This window comes from Trachypithecus francoisi, unplaced genomic scaffold, assembly GCF_009764315.1.
Source record: "Trachypithecus francoisi isolate TF-2019V2 unplaced genomic scaffold, Tfra_2.0 Lachesis_group11, whole genome shotgun sequence".
Classification (NCBI taxonomy): Eukaryota; Metazoa; Chordata; class Mammalia; order Primates; family Cercopithecidae; genus Trachypithecus; species Trachypithecus francoisi.
The window spans coordinates 80813203-80828146 of record NW_022681456.1 but is presented as its reverse complement, the minus strand read 5'-3'; the positions used below and the strand labels follow the sequence as shown (position 1 = coordinate 80828146).

General features: G+C 44.9%; 1 protein-coding gene across 5 annotated transcripts in view; it reads right to left on the bottom strand.

Annotated features, from left to right (window-relative positions):
• Positions 1-2396: 2396 nt before the first annotated feature.
• The window catches only part of LOC117090030 (cyclic AMP-dependent transcription factor ATF-7), a 120786-nt gene continuing 108238 nt past the window's right edge, over positions 2397-14944 (bottom strand). For 4 of the 5 annotated variants that reach the window (XM_033221857.1, XM_033221853.1, XM_033221854.1 and 1 more), the window contains 3 exons: positions 10986-11183; positions 9707-9815; positions 2397-3287 (listed from right to left, as the gene is read on the bottom strand). In XM_033221857.1, coding sequence (XP_033077748.1) covers positions 3070-3287; positions 9707-9815; positions 10986-11183 — 525 coding nt within the window. In that variant the 3' untranslated portion in view covers positions 2397-3069. The remainder of the gene's footprint in view (positions 3288-9706; positions 9816-10985; positions 11184-14944) is intronic. The other variant, XM_033221856.1, reaches the window with a different exon arrangement.

Here is a 14944-nt window from a genome sequence, read left to right as displayed (position 1 = left end):
CAAGTGACACCTTCCATGATGTTTGGTTCTGGTCCAGATGGGTCTGGCTGGTAGCAGTAATAAGGTAAGTGATGTCACCTTTGACTATTAGAGAAGTTTCAGCGTAGGCAATTGTTCTGCCTCCTTAGTGAGACTGAGAACCAACTCAAGAACTATCTAGGGGGTTCTGACCTGCTACTTCCTTAATTCAGTGCCATTTTGTTACTGTGGTTCTGGCAGTGCTCCTCATTGAGGTCCCGTATACATCTTCCCACTGATAAAAATGAAGTTAGGACTAGATAATTAGTCATGGGGGCTAAGAAATAAAAAAGACCCTCTACATAGTCACCCAACACAGGGACAGACTGGCAGGACGTGTATGTAGTGACAAATTAATTCTTAACTGTAAAAACACTTGACTGAAGGCGGAAGAAAAATAGTCAAGAGTCTTAGGAAAGCTCCTTAGGAGCTATAAACTCAGTCAAGCTTTAGGGCAAGGCTGCTACTGGGAAATCAAGACAATAAAAAACGAAACAAAAGCAGGAGAAAATCCCAAGGAGCAGCCGGCTAAAGGGGAAGTCCTGAGCACAAGTTATGGCTGTGAATTTTTAAAGGCAAAAGTGAAGTCCCTGGATGTGGTAACCTGCATCCTGACCATCTGCCATAACATTTGCTAGTCTGAATCACTTCAGGGCCTATTCCTGTTGGGTACCTGGTGGTAGAGGATGAGAAAACCATGTTTTCTCTCCTTTGTCTTTAGGGGTGTGGCCTGTTTAGCACCAGCTCTGAAAAGCAGGAGGGGAAATTTTAAACAAATGCAGCAGAACCTGCTACCTGACTGGTTCACTAGGATAGGATATCACTTTAAGGAAATGGGAATCTTGTAGCTTAAAATATTTTCTCGGCCGGGCACGGTGGCTCAAGCCTGTAATCCCAGCACTTTGGGAGGCCGAGACGGGTGGATCACGAGGTCAGGAGATCGAGACCATCCTGGCTAACACGGTGAAACCCCGTCTCTACTAAAAAATACAAAAAAATTAGCTGGGCGAGTGGCGGGCGCCTGTAGTCCCAGCTACTCGGGAGGCTGAGGCAGGAGAATGGCGTGAACCCGGGAGGCGGAGCTTGCAGTGAGCTGAGATCTGGCCACAGCACTCCAGCCTGGGCGGCAGAGCGAGACTCCGTCTCAAAAAAAAAAAAAAAAAAAAAAAAAAAAAAAAAAAAAAAAAAAAAAAATATTTTCTCATTCCCCTGTGACAGTGAATTTTGGAAACAAAATAAGAAAGGAAGCTGGCAGTTATTTGTATGTTTAAGATGGAGGTAGGAAAGATGGAGAGAAGGACATTCTTGGCTTGCACAGATGGCAGAAAGTGGCTCTGGGACAACTGGAAGGGTTTCATACGGAAAGGCAATTAAAGCTGACCTATCTATCCACAGGCCTCTGGCTCTGAATTGCTTCCTATGGTCCTGGTAGAAACTGCATAGTTCAGAGCCCAGGGGAGATGAGAAGCCTTAATGTGGAAGAAACAGGGACAAGAGAGATGAACTGCTCCCTCTGCAACCCAACTCTTCAAAGAATGGTTGAGAGCAATAGTCACCAATTTCCCAGGCCAGACCCTGGGGTCCTTTGCTGGGGGGCCAGTTCTGTACTTTCCCTCTTCCCTTCTTCCCTCCTTTCAATCTTATACTCAATAAACCCACTCAGGACCTTGGCTATGATGCTTCAAGATCCTGGAGCACTGCATGTAAGGGGAAGAGAGCAGAAATGGGTTGAAGAAACTCTGGAGGACCTGGAAGACCTAGTGGCTAAGCTAGGAACCTGGTGAAAGAGAAAGAGGATAGTCCAGATGGTGATGGGTACTTGTGAACAGAAGACTCTAGCTCAGAAAAGCAGACAGATGTGTGAGGGGGAGAGATGGGGTAGAGCAAGGGACCTCGAGAGTCCCCTACATGACAGCCTCCAGGAGGGCTGTGTCTGAAGTAGTTACAGAAGAGAGACGGGGGGGGGTAATGTTGACAGGGAAATGAAGAGGGAGAGGCAGGAGCAGAAAGATGACCAAAGATGACAATATGTATGCTTTGGCCAGTAAACTCTTATAAAACATAAAGGAATCAACTGATCCCTAACCTGATGGACCAAGCTTTGAAATATTTTGTTCCTGTCTGCCCTGATGATTAAAACCGAAGAAGGAGGGAGGGGAGGAGACAGAATCAGCCAGTCAGATTCTGGGCCCTTCCCTTTCCACTACCAAGCAATCTTTAATAATAAGGCCACAAAACGAGGTTGCCAAGGCCTAGTGGGGTGGTGGGAAAGACCCCACCACTACACTAGATAAAGTCAAGCAATAAAATGAGGTACCCAAATAGCTCTGGAAATAGATGAGAAAGAATTAGAACTCTTGAGGGTCTCTTTCTTTTGCTTTTTTTTTTTTTGGTAGCAGGTAGGGAGAAGGAATAAAGCTTATGGAAGAACTGGAAAATACTGCTACTTCATACATCAAAGGGAACCTTATATTCTCTGTAAGTGAATGTTTTAACTAGAATTAAGGAAGGGGAAAAAGGAAACAGGGGTAAATAAGCAGCTATGGGAGACAGAGTCCTGAGTCCATGGGGGGGCTGGGGCTGGGTCAGTGGGTGATATGAAATCAAATCTAGCCTCCCTCTATCTGGCAGGAAGTGGCATGCTGGTAAGGAACAAAAAGGTAACAGCCACAGCTTAGTGGGAAGAGAGGGAACTGAGAAACCCCAAACCTAGAAGTGCCAAGGGTTAGTGTTAAAAGAGACAGATACACGTGCATGGGGCAGCGGTGATTGTTCGGACCATCTGGAAAGGCCTTTGGCTGTGGGTGCATCAGAAACCCCACCCTTGGGGGATGATCTGTGAGGCTCTGGGGCTGGGAGGCCCCCAGCACAGGTGTCAAACGTACATGACCATGTGGCTAAAACGCCCCATATCTGTCCATTACTCACAACACACAGTTCCCACCGACCCATATTGCCATGTCCAAGGCAGATGGGAGGAGATAAGATGACATCTCTCTTGGCTCTTGGGCGGGCGAGCTCTGGCTGAGGACCTCTCCACCAGAGGAGGCATCATCTACCCGCAGACTGGGACTGTGGGGTCATGATTACATGCGATTGTATTGGCATGTTCAGTTCTGTCCTTTGGCTGGCCATCTGAGTGAGGACTGAGGTGGCCACAGCTTCAGCTGCAGAGCGAACACTGAGGCCATTGGTAGGGGCTGTTGCTGAGCTGTGCTGAATCACAGGGGCTGGAGAACCCGTTGGCTCTGAGCTTTCCTTGGGGCTTTCTGCCAGGAAGGAGGGCAAAGAGCAGAGAGCAATTGGTTAGAAAACAGAATGGGGAAAGAGGCAGGACTACCTTTTGCCATAATTCTAAAGGAGACCAAAAGGGAAATGAAACCCATCTTTTTTTGGGAAACACTTCCCAGAATCCTGGCTTCTAAGTCATAAATGGGCTAGGAAATGGGAAGTTGTAAGAAGGGAAGAACTAGGCCAAAATTAACCTATCTATCCCAATAAAATGAATCTCCAACATGTTAATTACACTGTCTGGTTTCTAGGTCTTTGCATAGTTCATTACCCAACTCTTCTTATTATTCATTACTTCCATTCTTTCTTGTTTTTAAGAGATAGGGTCTCAAGTGATCCTCCTGCCTTGGCCTCTCAAAGTGCTGGGATTATAGGCATAAGCCACTGTGCCTGGCCTTCATTTCTTCAAAGGTGATTTAAAACAGATCTCTTTTTAGCCATCCTCTTTGATTAATTATCAGAGGAACTGAATTATTCCATTATTTTATTTAATTATTTTTTTTCCTGAGACTGAGTCTTGCTCTGTTGCCCAGGCTGGAGTGCAGTGGTACGATCTCAGCTCACTGCAACCTCCGCCATCCAGGTTCAAGTGATTCTCACGCCTCAGCCTCCCCAGTAGCTGGGACTACAGGTGCACACTGCCACACCCAGCTCATTTTCGTATTTTTAGTAGAGACAGGGTTTCACCATGTTGGCTAGGCTGGTCTCAAACTCCTTACCTCAAGTGATCGGCCTGCCTCGGCCTCCCAAAGTGCTGGGATTATAGGCGTGAGTCACTGTGCCAGGCCTATTCCATCATTTTTAATGTTCCTTTACCATGTAGTTGTACCACAGGTAAGTCTGATAAATATCGAGTTATAATCAAATGATATTATGAATGGCCAGTCCCTGGCCCAGGTTCAGTCAACATGTAAAACTACAAAGAAATCTTAAGACCCTCCTGACTAAAAATTAGCCAGGCATTAATGATTATAAAACATTATGACCTATGCCACTCCACCTAAAGTGACATTAACATTTGACTACCAAACACAACTACCTGAGCTACATACAATGGTAACTCCATGTTGCTCATCAGTCAAATATTTTTAAATTTTTTTTTTTTTTTTTTTGAGGCGGAGTCTCGCTCTGTCTCCCGGACTGGAGTGCAGTGGCCAGATCTCAGCTCACTGCAAGCTCCGCCTCCCGGGTTTACGCCATTCTCCTGCCTCAGCCTCCCGAGTAGCTGGGACTACAGGCGCCCGCCACCTCGCCCAGCTAGTTTTTGTATTTTTAGTAGAGACGGGGTTTCACTGTGTTAGCCAGGATGATCTCGATCTCCTGACCTCGTGATCCACCCGTCTCGGCCTCCCAAAGTGCTGGGATTACAGGCTTGAGCCACCGCGCCCGGCCTTTTTAAATTTTTTTAGAGGGTCTCATTCTGTCATCCAGGCTGGAGGTGCCATGGCACAATTACAGCTCACAGCAGCCTTCTACTCCTGGCCTCAAGCCATCCTCCTGCTTCAGACTCCCAAATTGCTGGGATTACAGGTATGAGTCATCACACTCAGCAAGTCAAGGAGTTTTATTAAACATCAGACAGCCTCTATAGCTGCTTAAACAGAGGTATGTGGAAAAAAGGCAAACTTTCCATAGTCAGTTGTATTTCTGACACCCTGATGAATGCCTGAGTTTTCTTTTAAGATTCAAATATGGCCGGGCGTGGTGGTTCACGCCTGTAATCCCAGCACTTTGGGAGGCTGAGGCAGGAGAATGGTGTGAACCTGGGAGGCGGAGCTTTCAGTGAGCCGAGATCACACCACTACACTCCAGCCCGGGCGACACAGCGAAACTCTGTCTCAAAAAAAAAAAAAAAAAATTCAAATATTGCCTCCTCTGTGAAGCCATCTTTGTTACCCTCAGTACATTAACTGCTTTATTCTTTGTGTTTTCACAGCGTATATTCATCAAACATTTACTGAGCATCATCCATGTACCAGGCATGGGTACACAGAGAAGAAAACGGGGACACTGCCCTTAGGAAGCTCCCAGTTCAGGGGCTCCTTGACTAGAATATCCATCCTTACCTCATCCACAGGTTTATATGACCCTATGATTCTTTCAGAGGTAGCGACAATGTCTTATTCATCATGTGTCAAGTACTTACATAATGTCTATACCACACAGCAGGAACTAAATACATCTTTGCTATAATGAATAAGTAAGGCCGGGTGTGGTGGCTCACACCTGTAATCCCAGCACTTTGGGAGGCGGAGGTGGGCAGATCACATGAAGCCAGGAGTTTGAGACTAGCCTGGGGAACATGGCAAAACCCTGTCTCTACTAAAAATACAAAAACGAGCTGGGCCTGGTGGCGCCGGCCTGTAGTCCCAGCTACTCGGGAGGCTGGGGCAGGAGAAAAAAAAAAGAATAAGTAGTTTAATGGACTAACTACGTATCAGAGTTCTTGCAAGGACTAAGTGGAAAACTGACCCTATATAGATTATATACTGATAAACAGTCCTTATCCTCTTAAGCCCATCAACAGGATTTGGTTTTTTTTTTTGTTTGTTTTTTTAGACAGAGTCTCACTCTGTCACCCAGGCTGGAGTGCAGTCGCACTATCTTGGCTCACTGCAACCTCTGCCTCCCGGGTTCAAGCTATTCTCCTGCCTCAGCTTCCCAAGTAGGTGGGACTACAGATGCACACCATCACGCCCGGCTGATTTTTTAAATTTTAATAGAGACGGGGTTTCACCATGTTAGCCAGGATGGTCTCGATCTCCTGACCTTGTGATCCACCCGCCTCGGCCTCCCAAAGTGTTGGGATTACAGGCGTAAGCCACCGTGCCCAGCAACAGGATTTAAAATCACTGAACTTCTTGAAACACTTTTTTATTTTGATTTACAGAATACCACATTCAGCTCTGTAGCTGGTTTTCCTCCTCACTTCCTGGTTGTTTCTTCTCAGTCTCTTGTGGCTTCTTTCTCATTTCTATGAACTGTAAATGTTGGAGTACCCCATTGTTCATTCCTGGGACTTCTCTTTTTCCATCTCTGCTATCTCCCTTGGGAACTTCATCTAGTTTCAATGCTTTAAAAACTATAGCCAGGTGTGGTGGCTCACACATGTAATCTCAGCACTTTGGGAGGCCAAGGCGGGCAGATCCCTTGAGTCCTGGAGTTTGAGACCAGCCTGGCCAACATGGCAAAACCTCATCTCTAAAATAACAAAAAAATTAACTGGTCATGGTGGTGCACCCCTGTGGTCCCAGTTACTTAGGCTGAGGGGGCAGGATCACTTGAGAGCCTAGGAGAGAGAGGTGGACCCTGCCTCCAAAAAACCCCAAACCAAATAAAACCAAAACTAGCTATATGCTGCCGACTCCCAAAGTTTTATCTGCAGCCTTTCCTCTGAATTACAAATCCATATAACCAACCGACTGCTTGACATCTCCACCTATAAGCCTAATAGGCTCCTTAAACTCAGTTTGTCCAAAACTGAGTTCCTGACAGATCTCCCAAACCATTTCCCCTACACTTTACCCTATCTAAATTAATGACAACTTCATTCTTGCAGTTGCTTAAGCCAAAAACTTTAGTGCAATTTTTTATTCTTTTTGTCGTATATACCACCCCATCTGCTCTCATCACTCTTTTTTTTTTTTTTTTTTTTTTGAGACGGAGTCTTGCTCTGTCACCCAGGCTGGAGTGCAGTGGCCGGATCTCAGCTCACTGCAAGCTCCGCTTCCCGGGTTTACGCCATTCTCCTGCCTCAGCCTCCCGAGTAGCTGGGACTACAGGCGCCTGCCACCTCACCCGGCTAGTTTTTTGTATATTTTAGTAGAGACGGGGTTTCACCGTATTAGCCAGGATGGTCTCGATCTCCTGACCTTGTGATCCGCCTGTCTCGGCCTCCCAAAGTGCTGGGATTACAGGCTTGAGCCACCGCGCCTGGCCTGCTCTCATCACTCTTAACTTCAAAATATATCCTGGATTCAACCTGTTCTCATTGCTTTCACTACCATCATCCCTTGCTTGTATTACTGTAATAGCCTCCTAAGTGGACTGTCTGCTTCTGCCCTTGTACCCCTGATGTCTCTAACAGAGGAATCCTGTACAAATGTAAGTCAGATCAGTTTTTTTTTGTTTTTTTGAGACAGAATTTCGCTCTTGTTACCCAGGCTGGAGTGCAATGGCGCGATCTCAGCTCACTGCAACCTCCGCTTCACAGGATCAAGTGATTCTCTTGCTTCAGCCTCCCAAGTAGCTGGGATTACAGGCATGTGCCACCACGCCCGGCTAATTTTTTGTATTTTTAGTAGAAACGGTTTCACCATGTTAGCCAGGCTGGTCTCAAACTCCCGACCTCAGGCAATCCGCCTGCCTCAGCCTCCCAAAGTGCTGGGATTAAAGGCGTGAGCCACGGCGCCCAGCCTAGTCAGATCAATTATATCACTTTTCTGCTGAAAACCCTCTAATGGCTCCCAGTGTAGAGTAAAAGCTGAAATCCTCACCATGACTGATGAGACCCTACATGAAATGCTGCTATTACCTCTCCTACTTGGTCTCCACCTACTCTCCACACCCAACTCCAGCTGAGCCTCCTTGATGTTCCTAGATGTACCAGGTACCTTGCGACTTTGCATCTTTGCAGTTGCTGAACCTCCTCCCTATAGTACTTTTCTTCCACATAAATGCATATAGCTCCTTCACTTCCTTCAGGTCTTTATTCAAAAGCCACCTAATCTAAAATTTCTGTCCTGCTGCTAACATTTCATATTACCCTTCCCTGTTTTGTTTTTCTTCTAACATTTACTGTTATCTAACATGTCATATATTTTACCTATTTATCTTGTTTATTGTCTGTCTCACCCACTAAAATACAAGCTCCTCAAGGGCAGGGATTTAATCTAATTTATTTGGTTCCTTATTATATCCCCAGCATGAAAAACAGTGCCTGGCACAGAATAGACATTCCATCAATATCTGCTTAATGAATGAATGCACCCTGAAGTATATATTAAAATTAAAATTTAAATAGAGATGTTTAAAATTGGTGATATGGTTACTCCTTTTCTATGGGAACACATCTCTGAAATAATAAAGACAGCAGAAAAATAATTCAATATATCAAAATTTGATAGCAATAGTTCTATGAATTTAATTTGCAAAAAGAAAACTAGCATTTATTAGCTTTTATTGCCCATAAGCAAATTATTCACAGTAATTTTAACTTCAGAATTGTATGTCCTGAGCACAACTCTGTGGCCATTGCCTTCTAGCAGTATTTTATGTGTGCTCATAGATTACAAACTGAAACCAACATCAGCCTATCATTAGATAAAATATATCCTATATCCCAATGTATCATCTGTGGTTTATGTCTTTTCTAGGCCAAGACATTATTTTTGGAGTAAGAAATACCTAGATGTGCCAGGCATGGTGGCTCACACCTGTAATCCCAGCACTTTGGGAGGCTGAGGCAGATGGATCACCTGAGGTCAAGAGTTTGAGACCAGCCTGACCAATATGGTGAAACCCTGTCTCCACTCAAAATACAAAAATTAGCCAGGCATGGTGGCTGGAGCTTGTGGTCCCAGCTACTCCAGAATTGCTTGAACCTGGGAGGCAGAGGTGGCAGTGACCCGAGATCATGCCATTGCACTCCAGCGTGGGCGACACAACAAGGCTCCGTCTCAAAAAAAAAAAAAAAATAGATGTGCCAGGCGAGGTGGCTCACGCCTGTAATCCCAGCACTTTGAGAGGCTGAGGCGGGCGGATCATGAGATCAGGAGATCGAGACCATCCTGGCTAACATGGTGAAACCCTGTCTCTACTAAAAATATAAAAAATTAGCTGGGCGTGGTGGTAGGTGCCTGTAGTCCCAGCTACTCGGGAGGCTGAGGCAGGAGAATGGCGTGAACCTGAGAGGCGGAGCTTGCAGTGAGCTGAGATCGCGCCACTGCACTCCAGCCTGGGGGAGAGCGAGACTCCGCCTCAAACAAAACGAAACAAAACAAAGCAAAAAAACATAGATGTAAATCTTGGCTTCACCACTTTCCCAGCTTGGTAACTTCAGCTAAATGACCTAATCTGAGTGCAGTTTTCTCACATATAAATGTAGGTAATATCCAATTCATGAGAGATCTGGGAACACTGTAGCATGCCTAACACAAAATATGCACCCAGTAAATACTGCTATCCTTCAACCTCCAACTATAACAGATAATTAGGATAACTCTATATTGTTGTCAAAAACAGTATTTTTCTAGGTCTGGTTGCGCCACAGGGGCTACTCACTCATCAGTGTGGGGTCCCTAGAATATTCAGAATGGAGTTACAAAATTATAAGCAGTTGAGACACTCAGGACATGCAGTTTACTGACTGACTGAACTTAGATTGTGTGCCACTCACCTAAATAGCCTTGCGTCTTTTTCTGTAGTGCAGTGACTGGGCAGTCTTTATGAGCTAATAGTAGCTGTTTCAACTGGGCCACCTCATTGCGTAGTAATGTGACTTCATTCTGAGGAGGGAGGGAAGAAAAGAGTATCAAGAAAATTCATCCTCTATTCTTGCACCCTTAGGGGCTGTTCCCAAAGGAAGGAGAGAATATTGCCTCGATTTTCTCCCCTGAATTGGGACAAGACTCCTCATCCAGCAAGTTTTCACAGGGCCCAGGGCCAGTATAGTCATGAATTCCATGACAGGAGTTGCTGACAGTGAAAAGTCAGGATTTATAATGGAAAAATTACTCCTATTTAAGATAAATATGATTATACTGAAATTAATAATACACATGCTCTTTGACTAAGAAGGCCTACTTCTAGGAATCTACGTAACAGAACTGTTTACTCAGGTGCATGCAATGTTCACTGCAACGTTGTTCTAGCAAAAAATTAGAGCAGTATCAATATCCATACCTTATAACATCACTACACTACAGAATATACTACTATACAGCTATTAAAAAGAATGAGGTAGATCTCCCATACCCATGGCTAGATCTCCGGGAAATACTGTTAACCTGTTTATCTTAAAAACAAGCACACAACCCTTCCAGCCCTACATAAAAACTATAAATAAAAAATATTTAGGAATATGAATCTGTCTGGAAGGTACATACTAAATGTATCTACAGGAAAGAGAATGGGACTAGAAAAGGCAGATTAAAGAGGGACTTTGCTTCTATTCTATACATTTGTGTGTATATTTTATAATACAAATGTATTTATATATTGCTTTTTAAATTAAATATTTTAATAATCAGAAGGAAAAATAACATTCAAGAGAATGTATGGATTATAGATTATAGTTATTCTATTTGTTCTTGTAGCACTTTTTTTCTCTTTTATTAAGCTGCATCATCTAGGGCAAACACATTTCCCTTTGGGTTTTCATGACCCCCGTCAGATTCTACAGATGATTTAAAAGAGCACCCTGGGGTGCTTAATCTAATTACTTCATCCACACGCGTTTATGGATGACTCTAGCAGGAGATTTGGGGGTAGATGATGAGTGTCTTCACCAATCCCTATGAAAGAGATTTCAACTCTGACTGTTAAGAGATTCTTCCTGGAACAACTTCTAGATCTGTCCTAATTAGAGAATTACCATCTTTTATCAAATTGTACCACTGTTTCTGATTCCATTCCACTTTCTGGATTTTCAACAATTCCAGTAAGCATCCACTCACACTCAGCTGAATGTTCTGAGAAGTGAGTTCTTCGGCCTTCTTCTCTAGGGAGGACACCCACAGCTTTCGCTTTTGGCGGCAACGGGAGGCCGCAGCCCGGTTGCGCTCCAGAAAGCGCTGCCGTCGTTCATCTGGATCTTCATCTACTGTGCGCCGCCGTCGCCCCCCAGTACTAGGGGTGGGCTGGGCTGGTGAGACCTGGTGCCCAGGAAGGAAGAGAGGTTACCTGATGAGAACATTAATCCTTTCCAAATCACACCTGATGTTAGGTAGAGTAGTAAGATCTGGTAGAAGGATGTACCAGCCTCTGGTAACCACAGCAAGTCTCATTACTATGTCCCCGAGCTTCTCTTATGTAGGAGTCCTCAATTTTGCCTCCTATTTCCTTCCAGTCTTCTCAGTCTCATACTTAGACAAACTACAGTTCATTTGGAAACTGATTATTTCTAAGACAGACAGACAAATGAAACTATGGTTACTTTATGTTTCTTAACAATAGGGAATCTTGACTGGCACGGTTGGCTCACGCCTGTAATCCCAGCACTTTGGGAGGCCGAGGCAGGCAGATCACCTGAGGTCAGGAATTCAAGACCAGCCTGGCTAACATGGTGAAACCTCATCTCGACTAAAAATACAAAATTAGCCGGGCATGGCGGCGTATGCCTGTAATCCCAGCTACTTGGGAGGCTGAGGCAGGAGAACTGCTTGAGCCCAGGAGGCGGAGGTTGCAGTGAGCTGAGATCATGCCACTGCACTCCAGCCTGGGCAACAAGAGTGAAACTCCATCTCAAAAAACAAAACAAAACAAAAGGGAATCTTATAGGCAGGGAAATCAGAATTGGGGGAGGATATTAGGGGAACTTTTAGAAGACTGTGAAATAAAAAAGTTTGAGAATCACTGCTTTGGACAAGTGACATGTAAAAACAATTGCATACTATTACAGGTTTCAGAAATGGAGACAAATGTTCTCATCCATTTCATTACTAGTGACATGTGAGTTATTATGGGGAGATATAGATAAGCATATTATTTTTATTTATAATCAGTTATTAATCATCCTCAAGAACAACCCCCCACTTTTGTTTACAAACCAAAAATGTTTAATCACTTTGCAAATTGGTGATACAGGACTGTCTTTTGTTTTTAAAGTTCGGGCTGAAGTCCCTTGTCACTAAAGCACTTTTGGATCATCCCTTTCTGTTAGTTGGGATGCACTTGGAGAAGAAAGGCCAATTTTATAACAGACGCCAAAAATTTTTTAAAATGTAGAAAGGTCAACCATCTGTAGAAAAAAGTTCACCCTTGAACACAGGCTTGAGCTGCAAAGGCCCACTTAAATGCAGATTTAAAAAAATAAGTTATACCGACCAGCTGGGCACGGTGGCTCATGCCTGTAATCCCAGCACTTTGGGAGGCCGAGGCAGGCGGATCACTTGAGGTCGGGAGTTCGAGACCAGCCTGACCAACATGGAGAAACCCCATCTCTACTAAAAATACAAAATTAGCCAGGCGTGGTGGCACATGCCTGTAATCCCAGCTACTCGGGAGGCTGAGGCAGGAGAACTGCCTGAACCTGGGAGGCGGAGGCTGCAGTGAGCCAAGATCGAGTCATTGCACTCCAGCCTGGGTAACAAGAGTGAAACTCCATTTCAAAAAAAAAAAGTTATACCAAGTGTGCCTGTTTCTCCGACCCCCCTTCCAACTTCTTCACCTCTTCTGCCTCTGCTTTCACTGAGACAGCAAGACCAAGCCTTCCTCCTCCTCCTCCTCAAAGCGAAGATGATGAGGATGACGACTTGTATGATACTCCATTTCTGCTTTAATGAATAGTAAATATATTGTCTCTTCCTTATGATTTTCTTAATATTTTCTTTTCTCTAGCATCCTTTATTGTAGGAATACAGTAGATAATACATATAACATACAAAATGTGTGTTAAAACAACTCTATGTTATTGGGATGGCTTCTGGTCAACAGTAGACTATTAGTATAGTTTTTGGGGAGTCAAAAGTTATACGTGGCCAGATGCGGTGGCTCATGACTGTAATACCAATACTTTGGGAGGTTGAGGCAGGTGGATCACCTGAGGTCAGGAGTTCGAGACCAGCCTGGCCAACATGGCAAAACTCCGTCTCTACTAAAAATACAAAAATTAGCCAGGTGTGGTGGCAGGCGCCTGTAATCCCAGCTACTCGGGAGGCTGAGGCAGAAGAATCGCTTGAACCCGGGATGCGGAGGTTGCAGTGAGCTGAGATTGCGCCACTGCACTCCAGCCTGGGCAACAGAGCAAGACTCCGTTTCAAAAATGTAAAAAATAAAAAAGTTATATGTGAGGCCAGGTGCAGTGGCTTATGCCTGTAATCCCAGAACTTTGGGAGGCCGAGGTTGGGAGGATCACTGGAGCCCAGCAGTTTGAGACCAGCCTGGGCAACACAGTGAGATCCATTTCTACAAATAAATAAAATCAGCTGGGCATGGTGATGCATTCCTGTCATTCCAGCTTCTTACGAGGCTGAAGTGGGAAGATCATTTGAGCACAGAAGATTGAGGCTGCAAGTGAGCCATGATTGTCTCATTGCACTCCAGCCTGTGCAACAGAGCAAGAACCTGACTCAAAAACAAAAAAAAGATGCTGGGCATGGTGGTTCACACCTGTAATCCCAGCACTTTGGGAGGCCAAGGCAGGTGGTCACTTGAGGCCATGAGTTCAAGACTAGCCTGGCCAACATGGTGAAATCCCACCTCTATTAAAAATATAAAAATCAGCTGAGAGTGGTTGTGCGCACTTGTAATCCCGGCTACTTGGGAGGCTGAGGCATGGCTTAGACTAGGATGGAGGTTGCAGTGAGCCAAGATCACACCACTGCACTCCAGCCACAGTGACAGGGTGAGACTCTGTCAAAAAAAAAAAAAGAATCTCGTACTCTACTCTAGGCCCTACTGAATTATGTTCTCCATTAATATAGATAATTAAGAAATGATTTTTTTTTTTTTTTTTGAGATGGAGACTTGCAGTGTCGCTCAGGCTGGAGTGCAGTGGTGTGATCTTGGCTCACTGTAACCTCCACCTCCCAGGTTCAAGCAATTCTCCTGCCTCAGTCTCCTGAGTAGCTGGGACTACATGCGCCTGCCACCATGCCCGGCTCATTTCTTGTATTTTTAGTAGAGACAGGGTTTCACTGTGTCAGCCAGGATGGTCTCGATCTCCTGATCTCGTGATCCACCCACCTCAGCCTCCCAAAGTGCTGGGATTACAGGCGTGAGCCACCTGCCCGGCCAAGAAATAATTTTTTAAAATTCAGACTAATATTATCTCTCCCAAAATAAAAAAATGGAGAGGAAATTTCCAACTCAATTTAATGAACTAGAGGCCTTGGGTCACTGCTTCTCTTGGTATAAGAAATTTATAACAATTCTCCTGAGAATTTCGGCTTCCTCTTTATCTTTAGCTGACTGGAGCATATGTAAAGATTAGTCCTTTATGGCCGGGTACAGTAGCTCATGCCTGTAATCCCAGCACTTTGGGAGGTCAAGGCGGGCAGATAGCCTGAGTTCAAGAGTTTGAGACTAGCCTGGGCGACACGGTGAAACCCCATCTCTACTAAAATACAAAAAACTGGCCAGGCGCGGTGGCTCATGCCTGTAATCTCAGCACTTTGGGAGGCCAAGGCGGGTGGATCACCTGATGTCAGGAATTTGAGACCAGCCTGGCCAACATGGTGAAACCCCATCTCTACTGAAAATATAAAAATTAGCAGGGCATGATGGCAGGTGCCTGTAATCCCAGCTACTCAGGAGGCTGAGGCAGGAAAATCACTTGAACCAGGGAGGCAGAGGTTGTGGTGAGCCGAGATCATGCCACTGCACTCCAGCCTGGGCGACAGAGCGAGACTCCATCTTGAAAAAAAAAAAGAAAAAATTAGTTCTTTAGGACAGGGGAAAGGAAAGGTTCCTATTC